Genomic DNA, 10,084 nt, shown 5'->3' with positions numbered 1-10,084 from the left:
TAAAAAGTGGAAAGACCAATAAATAATAATATTACACCCTCATTAATTGAGTTCACATATTAGTTTCTTCTCACTATATACACTTACCAGCAAGTAGTTGCCCTTACAGATTTGCATAAGAGTTGAATTAAAGTACATATTCTCAAAAATAAAAATATCCTAATAGTACCTCCTTACATATTTAAAGCACACAGCAAAGTTACACACTAGGAGCTCTGCATCTTCTAAAGACAGGAAACAAATCAAAACATCCCAAATTGATGTAAATGGCACAAGGACAGTTCATCCTGAATGATCACCACCAGATATGGACTAGCTTTCACTAAATTATACTGATGACGTTTCTTGTAAAAAAAAATCCGATCAGTTTGCAGGACTAATCCCAACTCTGGTACGGACTAGCTTTCACTAAATTATACTTATGACTGAATTCACACAGCATTACTACTTAAACAACTTTAGGCTATGCCTGACATATAAAACTAGTACAACTTCAAGTAACAACGACCATGCATGCAAATGAGTTGTTGCTCATGGTCCCAAACGGTAATGACCATCAGCCATGTAGTGACCATCCATGTAGAGAGTTGCATTCTGTGGATGTAGTCCATCCATCACCATAAATTGCATATCTTCAGAAGGTTTCCAGTGACGTTTTCTTTGGTTTATGAACCAATTATTTATTTGTTTTTGGTCTAAACCAGTTGATTCAGCCAGTGCCACCTTTTCTGTCTCCTGTGTATTTGTCACAAGATAAAAGGGAATTATAATAAGCTTGAGATCCAAGTTACCATTACACATGAAAGTTGCTTTATAATGTGAAAGAAGTTTGGAATTCGGTTCAAAGGGGTTACACATACCGAAGGATAGGGCCATTTGTAGTGCAACTCCCACCAACTAAGTAGCTTCTGCCTTGCATCTTTGGGTAGTTTACCTTTCTTCTTTTTCTTTGAAAGCTCTTGCTTAAGGCTGCTTAAGTAACCGCTATACTTCCTCAGTAGGTGGTTCTTCAGTTCTCGGTCTTCAGCACGTGGATCAATCTCAGGCAGTTCTGTTTCTCCGGCACTGTTGTCTTGATCCTCCTCAGATGAACCAACGCCTTCACACTTCTCATCTGTATTCAAATGGGAATGCAAAAACTGGATGGTTATAACTAATTTCATAGCATAACATTTTAGCATATGACCAATGGTTGTGACTAATTTGATAACGTAACATTTTAGCACAAGACCAATTACTTTGGATAGTCCTCATTCATTCAATTTTCATCATGTTTCTGCAGTTGATAAAGTACAGATTACAATATCCACATAGTGAAAATAAAAGAAAAAGCTAATGATATTTTGTGAAGGATTACAGTGAATATTAAAGATTAGCTCAGAATCTTCAAAATAATGATCTTATTTTTAATATCTATTGTGAACTGTAAGCAAAAGACATGTATAGCCCAATTCAAATACGGCAAAGTCATCAAAGTTTATAGTTCATGTGTCACATCTTATGTTGCTCAGATGGCATATGTCTGTTAGCCTTTGCCCGATGCCCTCAAGTTGTAATCACATATGAAAGATCATACCGATAATTGCCATGCAAACTATCCATACCACTTTTGGACTCATTGAACATCGTTGTAAGAAAAAAATAAGGTACGGATACACAAGTCCTTGTGGATTTTGTTTCCTACTATATCCATTTTCAGTTTCATGGCGCTACACCTAATGCACCCTTTTAACATCTCTGTTAAACTTGAATCCTATATTGCCTCGTGTGGCTGGCCATTGACCTTTTACATGGCCTTATCCAGAGAACTTAAGCCTTGATCACAAATGCTATGAGACCATTCATTTAAAGGCCAAATTTACACTTTTTAGTCATATTAAATTCCCTTTTCTTCCGTCTCAATCATATTTGAGCAACAATTACTTTGTTACAATATTGCATCAAGTGCCTGGCCGAATATACCACAAAGGAACGAACAGACATTTTGTCATATAAAAAATAAATGTCTCTTTCACTTGTTTTTCATTATGTAATTGTCTATGAACTTAGGAAAGTGAATTAGAGAATAATGCCTTGACATTATATTAATTTAAGTACCCCACGTTTAACATTGTTAATGCTCTATAAAGACATGGCAGCCGCAAACCTCAATATGACAAATAAACAAAACCATATTCCTCAGAAGAGGAGTTTTTCTGGATATGAAACTACAAGCTCTATTTTTTTTTTCTTAAAAAGGATAAACATAAACTATAACAAGGAACAAATGATTTAAATCATTGGAGACTAATTAATGGATCGATGAGAACGAGATTTTAAATGAAGTTGATTAAGTGAAAAGCTTAATAGAGAAAGACCTACTATAACATGGTTAGAAGTAGTGAAAAAAGGATAAATTAAATGAAAAGGCAATAAAGAGTATGAGCTTGAATAGGTTAGAATTTACCATGAAAGTGGTTGGTCTAGTGGTCATGGGTTCACTTCTAAGGGTTTGGGAGGTGAAGGTCCTAGGTTCGAATCCCGCAATGGAAGTAGAGTATTACTATGGTTACACCCAAGTGGAAGACGCCAACTCAGGTCGCCCTCCTCTACCCATTTTTTTATAAATCTTGAATAGGTTAGAATTAAAAATAACAATAATAATTCATGGACCAACCCTAATTAGTTGATGAAGATCCATACATGATCCCAATTTAATTGCAGTTAAAGCTTAATTAAGTTGAGCGGAGTTGAATAGGTTAAAATTTATACTACAAAGCACGCTAATTTATCTTATTAGAATAAAAGAAGAACGTAATCATATCAAAAAATAATACACCCAGACCAAAAGAGAAATGAAAAGGTAAAAATAAATAAATAAGAAAATCCATTTAATCCCTAGAATAATTTTTTAGGCTATTAGCATGCTATTAAATATCTGTAGACACCCTATATTATACCTATTAATAAACCTAAGTCTCTAATCCGGATAATAATAACTAAGCACTTGATTTCTACATTTCTTCTAATAAAATCCAAAAGTGTTTTGAAAATAAACAAATGTGTGTGTGGGAGGGTGGTGTTTGTTGAAGCCCCTTTCAAATCTATGGTATTTGGGAAAAAAAAAAAGTGTTGTAAAAATTATGCATGGAATAAGGCACAATGCTTTTAATAGGTTGAATTACTCAAGGGTTGTTTGGTAGGGTGTTTTAAACAACAGCTTTCAGTGTTTAAACAATATTACATATATTTTCCACACACTTTTTCACTCACGCGTATTTCCAAAAAATACAAATAACATTACTTAAACAACATTACCAAATGGTCCATCAATTTTCCAGGATAAAGCTAAGATTGAGGAGGAGGACCAAACCATGTTATTTCTAACCTCGCTTCCACCTTATATGATATTGTGGTGACTACATGTCTACAAAATGTGGCAACAATTCTCCTAGACGCAAAGAAGTTCAGAAAGCCAACAAGTAATACTAAAGTTGATATATTTGTGAAAAGGTCAAAATCAAGTCCAGATAAGTTTATGTTGCATGGGAAGAATTTTCATAGGGAGAAGTCAAGCTGCCTTCAAAGACTTCAATGACTCATCAACTACCTTGCTTGAGGAATAGTTTCACGAAAATGGAGATGAACCGGAATGATGTCCCAGCTGGTTTATGGGTTGAGTGGAAAAGGGAAATATGAAGTTAGTTCTATCCCTCTGTAACTCTGTTCATCTTTGTGACAAGTAAATTCTTATGAAAAATTAACAACTTTCTTATAGTTTGTGATTAAATGTAATTGTTAAGATTTTCTGTTGGATAAATCTCTCTCAATAGATGGAAAATACCAATGCAAGAACCTAAGAGCAAAGTTAACAAATTTCAAGAGAAGTCGTGATACTTAGAAGTTGGCAAATGCAATGACTACTACAGTAGATAGTGAGGGTAAAGATTGTGGTAATGTTCTAATGGTTAGCAAAATACATCTTTAATAAATAAATAAAATGCAAGTTTTGGACTTCAATTATTCCTTTCCTATGTGTTGGAATATAGACTGATTTGACACGTACAATATTTTTTTATGAGATTTGATGAGACTCTTCTTGCTCTTTTCATATATATTCATGTGAAGGTTTTATTATGTTGGCCAATAATATGGAGTGTAAAGTTTTGGGAATAAGTGTAGTAAAAGTTATAATGTTTGATGTGATTTTGAAGACTTTGGCAAATGTGAAACATGTACCTGAACTTGGGGAAAGTCCAATTTCTTTTAGGTTGATTCTATTATTTGGGTTATGGATATTTTCATATTTTGCATGAGTGGATTTATGAAAATTAGTAAAAGAGTTTTAGTACTCATCTGGTATATCTTATTTTGCAATTTTTAAAAAAATAATAGATTATTTAAAAAAATTATACTTAAAATAAAATTGGAGTTTTAAAAAACTATATTTTGATAAAGTTCAATTTATAAAAAATACTCCCAAACAAGCACTTAACAGTAAAAGAGAAAAAAAAAATGACAAAATATGGCTACTGACTTGATCATATCCTAAGGCTATACCCAATAATAGGAGATTCTACTAAAATAAGTATTAAGATGAAATATACAAATATATTCTATTCCCGTATATGACAATAACAATGTAAGCCAAATGATGTGTTCATTTTACTAAACCATACTTAAATAATTGTATACAATCATTTTTAGTGACACATGATAGGAACAAATGTCATCTTTTCATTGTTAACTACAACCAAGTTTGTAATCAAATTTTGTCAAAAAAAAATCAAAAAATTTGTACAAATTGAATGGCAAAAAAAGTTAAAAATAGAGCTTATGGCTTTTTCTTTTTCTTTTTTGTTAAAACATTGCAAAGCGACAATAATAATGGGTTAAAAAAATGTGAAATTTGTGGAAAATATGGTGATATTATTAAAAGAGTTCAATTAATGTATGCACTTAGAGCACACATTAATCATTCATTTTTGGAAACATTTTATGAAGAATTGAAAAGCTGTCAAAAAAGTTGCTAACTTTTTCATTTTTTTAATAAAAAGTTTCCCAAAATAGTTTACTAATGTATGTCCTAATGGTATATGTTAGTAAAACTCTTATTTAAAATTTAAAGTCAAGTTGAGTGAAAAGTTCAAACATTGCTGAAAGTCAAAGAAAAAAAGAGGTGAAATTTGTGATGATATGATTAAAAATTAAAGCCAAGTTTGAGTGAAAATTTCAAACATTGTTGAATCCCAATTGATCTCATCAATTTAGAGATTTCGTTGTTAGATTTGGACCCCACATCATTAGAAGAATTCGTGTAGTAAATTAATCCTATTAAGAATTTTAGTCCTATATATAATTTTTTTATAAATAAATAAATAAAAAGAGGAGCTTGAGCCCCACATTGATAAGAAAGAAATAGGTAATTCCTATAAACAAAGTGGTAGTAAAATTTTGTTGTGTGTGGATTTAAATTAATTTGTGTTTGTTTTATGAGAGTGGTTGTAATCTAGATTGCTAAGAGCATTAGCATTGAGGGTGTAAACCTCTCCCCCCAGGCCCCCAAATTGTTATTTTACCAACCAACACTCCAAAAATCAAGTTTATCTGGATATGTATTCTTTTTTTTTTTAGCAATTATGAATAGTGAATTCTTAAATATACAACTTACTATTCATGGTTGTAAACATAAATAAATATATTATGAGAGAAAGAGAGAGGAAAGAGAGACGGAAGAGGAGAGAAGAAAAAATTTATATTATTTAATTGGGTTGTATATAAAAATAAGAACTGAGATGTTAGGTGTATTGTTAAATGGGTTGGTTAAATAGATAAAGTAGTATTTAAAAATGTAAAATAGGTCATTTTTTTACATCTTCGGATATGAATGTTCTAATGGTAAAGAAAGTCATTTCATGTCATTTAAAAATTAAATGACATGACACAATATATTTTTAAATTTGTAATATATATTTTAAATTGTAAAATAGATCTAAGGATATTTTTCCATTTCAATTCCCTGGACCACATTAAAAAGATTAAGGAAATCATTAATCATTTGTTATGAATGATTTCTTTATACTCCTAAAACTCATGAAGATAAAAATCACTTATACTGAAGATCAAGTAATTATTTAGTAATTGTGAAGTACAATGATATGGTGATTAGGGGTGGCAATTTGTGTTCACGGGTCGGGTTCATGTCATGTCGAGTCATGAGTATTTAGCTATATGGGTTGACCCGAACCTGACCAGTTTAGTAAACGTGTCAAGAATCTTCAACCCTAACTCAACCTGTTTATTAAACAAGTCGACTCAACACGACACATTTAACCCGTTAAATCAACAAGTCATGTAAAGGTCAATACAAATAACTCATTTGATAAATAGATTATATCTAACCTGAATAACCTATTATCAATTCCAATATATCTAAAATTAAAATATAATTATCACCATAAATATAGTAATAAACATGTAATTACAACAAAAAATTAAGCAATAATAACAAAAACTAATATTTTTATAATCTAAACAGGTCTGATGGGTTTACATGTTGAACACAAATACAACCCGTTTATTAAACGGGTCAGCTATGCCAATCCAAATATGACCCAAACCCATTTAACCTTAATTCATAACTTATTTATAAATGAATTAATTGTGTCAAGTTTGCGCGTCATATCAGATTTTGCCATCCCTAATAGTGATTACTCTTCTCATAACTAGTTTTCGTTAGTTAAATTCATAAACAACCCCCCCCCCCCCCCCCACATAGATGAAAGAAAAGAATAATACGTCATTGTATTTTAGGAGTATCTCATAATTTGACTTAGGATCATGCCATCTGCATGCAACCTCAAAATTGTCATTGTGATACCCACCATTTCCAAATTAGCTGCTGCATATAAATGCATGAATCAAATCCACTATATTGAAGCCTACAATCCACGTAAAAACGTGAAGAACTAACTTGGCAACATCAATAGATGACCTACAGGCTAGAGACCCACAACAAGCGGTCAATGGCATCAACCAACCTGAAAATCATGCCAATACTTTGGCTGTGTCCTCATTGAATTTCCAAAATCCAGCAAAATATCAATTGAAAATCAGAGAGAGGGGAACTCATACATTGAAAAAACATCTAACAAGTAACAACCAAGTTCACTGTGAATTTCGTTCAATCTAACAAAAGAAAACGTGTCTTCTTTGCCAACACAAATGAAGCTTATCCATTAGAAAACGAAAATGAGAAATCAATAAAACCAATCAACAAATCAAGATGCATGAATGATGTTTGTGGTGATAGAATGAATGATGATATAGTTACCTGGGATAATTTCTCTCAAGCTACACCAGACCAAGCACACCACCACAATATAACAATAATAGAATTAAAAGAAACATGAAAATACCAACAATGTTCGTACTTGTAATTTTTTTTTTCCTCGTTTATGGTAATTCTAGAAAGAGAACAAAAATCCCGTATAAGGGCAGAGACATCAATAAAGAAAGAAATGTATTGCTGACAAGACCAGACCACAGGCTATATATACATGGGCTAGTGTCTAGCACTGAAATGAACAGCATCCTATGCTTCACTTTTTTTCTGGGTCTAGTAAAGAAAAAATAATAATAAATACACGTCCAATTTTGTCTTGGACAGCGAGAGGGAAGTGAAATGACAACAACAATGATGCCATCCATCTCTAGGTGTATATATGTTTATACTTTTATATCACAGAAATCCATAGAATCTGAATAAGAATTAATTAGAAGTTGGAAGAAAGATAGAGCCTAGAGATTTTCGATAAGAAACCCTAATAAGAATGATTTGTCAGAAGACAAAAACCATAAAAAGCTAACCCCATTGGAGAATTGAACGTGCGCTATTCATCATTGTTTATACTGCCATACAAGTGCGCTTTGTCTTTGGTCCTTTATGTGGATTTTGGAAGCTATATAGAAGTACATATATATAATTATAAAATTATGAAATATCCAATACAAATTGGGTTTTGTGATTAGGGTTTTTGTTTGCTAAGCCAAACGTGATCGAGGCGCCTTGACAAAGGTATATATGTGTGTGTCTTTGCCCTTCTTCAAGTCTTCAACTATTGGAAAGCGTTATCTGGGTCAAAGTTTCATACATCGAAAATAGGAAATAAGTGAAGGGACAGCTCTACCTCTACACTTCTCAAGAAGAACTTGACTGTACAAAACTAGAGCATCAATTTTTGCAATCGAATCCAAACCAATGTCTTTGAAACAACAATTTTGTAAATTTATAATAGTATTATGTATATAGTATAGATTTTAAAATAAAATAGGTATTAGGTAGATACCAGAGGAGAAGACCCGAACGGGACCATTGCCAAGCATGTTGAGCTGAGATTCAATCCTACGCATGAAATCCATTGCTTCTTGTATAGGCCTAGTTAGTTCCTCACGATATTTCACCAGCATGTCATAATAGGCTTCCTGAATAGCCATCCCAAATTTTTTGTCAGACATTTGAGTAATTTAGCAAGTGAACAAGAGAGAGAGAAATAGATTATTATTATAATATAAAGAGACTTTATTATAAATCTAATTTTTATATATATAAAAATAAATAAAATAAAAGTAATTAATAGTACATAGAAGAGTAAAGGAATTAATCAATCACCATGAACTGATCGAGTTCTGGGTCCTTTGAAGTCTCTCTAGCGCTCCCTGAAGATCGTTGCCTTGCCTCAAATTCTTGGCGAGCAGCTGAGAGCCTAGCCACCACTTCAGGTGGAGCTCCCACCTATAAATTTATGTTACACCAAGAAAGAGAAAGATGGTCAATTTTCTTTGTGCTGTAATCATTGATTGAACTTTCATGTACTACTATTTATAGACTTTATGTAAAATACCTTTTGGCAATCCATGTAAGCTTCCAAAAGGTTCGAGTATTGAGGGTGGGCAATGATCTTGGCTTTGATAGCTTCAACTTCACTAGAATTCTCATTCCCTTGTTGTTGTTGTTGTTGCTGTTGTTGTTGTTGTTGATGTTGAACTTGGTGTCCTCTCATCAAAGGGTAATGAAATTTCTGAACATGTTGGGAAGTGCTAGCTTCAGTCTTCACAATTGGGTGTGTTTCTGATTGAAAAGTACAATCTCCACCTGATTGTAAAGGAAAGGTGTTGATGTGCATCTGGGTACCCACGTTTGAGCCACTGCTTGTTCTTCCATAACCAGAAGAATTAGCTGCAAGAACCGGTGAAGCATACAAGAAATTTCCCCTCGGAGCTGAATTCTCATTAAGTTGATTATTGTAGTCCTCCATTAGATATACTCAACAAGACCCAGATGAGAAAAAACCACTGAAATCCTTTGTGAACAAAAGAAAACAATCCTAAAACCCTAAAAGGCAAGAATTTTGGAGAAATAGTTCGGTAGAGGAAGACCCAAAAGCCCTAGATGATTGAGACAACTAGTAGTTGATAGCCAAAGCTCACAACCATGACTTTGTTCCTATTTTGGGATATTTAAAATGGAACACAAACCATGACTTTGTTCCTCTTAGCAGGCAGCTAGTGTTTGGTCAAGGAGGCCTTGAAGTGAAGTTGCACCAAGATTTGAGCATGTTAGAGAAGCAAATTTAAAGAGAGTAAATCAGAAGGAGTACAACATGATGTGTAAAAGAAAGGGAGAGAGTTGCTTAGCCGGAACCGGCGACAGCTCCGATTCTATGGTGGCTGACAAGACTATCTTTCTTCAAAGAAAAAGAAATATTTGAAAATTACAAAAAGCAAAGAAGCTATAGGGCCAAAAGATAAGGCAACTATAGAATCATAGATTGTTGATTTTTTCTTTCTTCCTTTCACTCATCCTTTTTTATATTTTCTTATTATTATATACTATTATTACCCTTTGTTTCACGGGAAGGTTTTGATTTTCATCATTTTCTTTCACTTTATATTGTTTTTAATTAATACTGACCGAAAAAATAATAGTTTTTAAATTAACGTGTTTAATAGGAGTACTTTTTTATTTTTTTTATTTTTTAAACTTCTTTTATGGTTGTTGGGCACTAAAAGAAAGTTGTCTTTTTTTTTTTTCTTTTTTTCTTTT

At 32.6% G+C, this 10,084-nt stretch overlaps 1 protein-coding gene across 1 annotated transcript; it reads right to left on the bottom strand.

Moving 5' to 3' along the window:
* LOC126708936 (homeobox protein knotted-1-like 2) lies at window positions 1-9,829 on the bottom strand. The gene is made up of 5 exons (XM_050408957.1): window positions 8,883-9,829; window positions 8,651-8,773; window positions 8,328-8,463; window positions 861-1,114; window positions 1-735 (listed from the first exon to the last, which is right to left on the bottom strand). The coding sequence occupies exons 1-5, from the start codon at window positions 9,294-9,296 to the stop codon at window positions 532-534; spliced, it is 1,131 nt and encodes a 376-aa protein (XP_050264914.1). The 5' UTR covers window positions 9,297-9,829; the 3' UTR covers window positions 1-531.
* Between the last annotated feature and the right edge of the window lie 255 nt (window positions 9,830-10,084).

This window comes from Quercus robur, chromosome 2, assembly GCF_932294415.1.
Source record: "Quercus robur chromosome 2, dhQueRobu3.1, whole genome shotgun sequence".
NCBI lineage: Eukaryota > Viridiplantae > Streptophyta > Magnoliopsida > Fagales > Fagaceae > Quercus > Quercus robur.
The sequence above is the reverse complement of the archived record's forward strand: the minus strand, read 5'-3'. Positions and strand labels throughout refer to the sequence as shown.

What these genes read in the sequence shown, in the direction of transcription:
- LOC126708936 (XM_050408957.1), bottom strand. Translation starts at nt 9,296, where the DNA reads ATGGAGGACTACAATAATCAACTTAATGAGAATTCAGCTCCGAGGGGA. An exon ending in CTTACATGGATTGCCAAAAG is followed by an intron (nt 8,774 to 8,882) that starts GTATTTTACATA and finishes ATAAATTTATAG; the next exon opens with GTGGGAGCTCCACCTGAAGT. An exon ending in CAGAACTCGATCAGTTCATG is followed by an intron (nt 8,464 to 8,650) that starts GTGATTGATTAA and finishes ATGGCTATTCAG; the next exon opens with GAAGCCTATTATGACATGCT.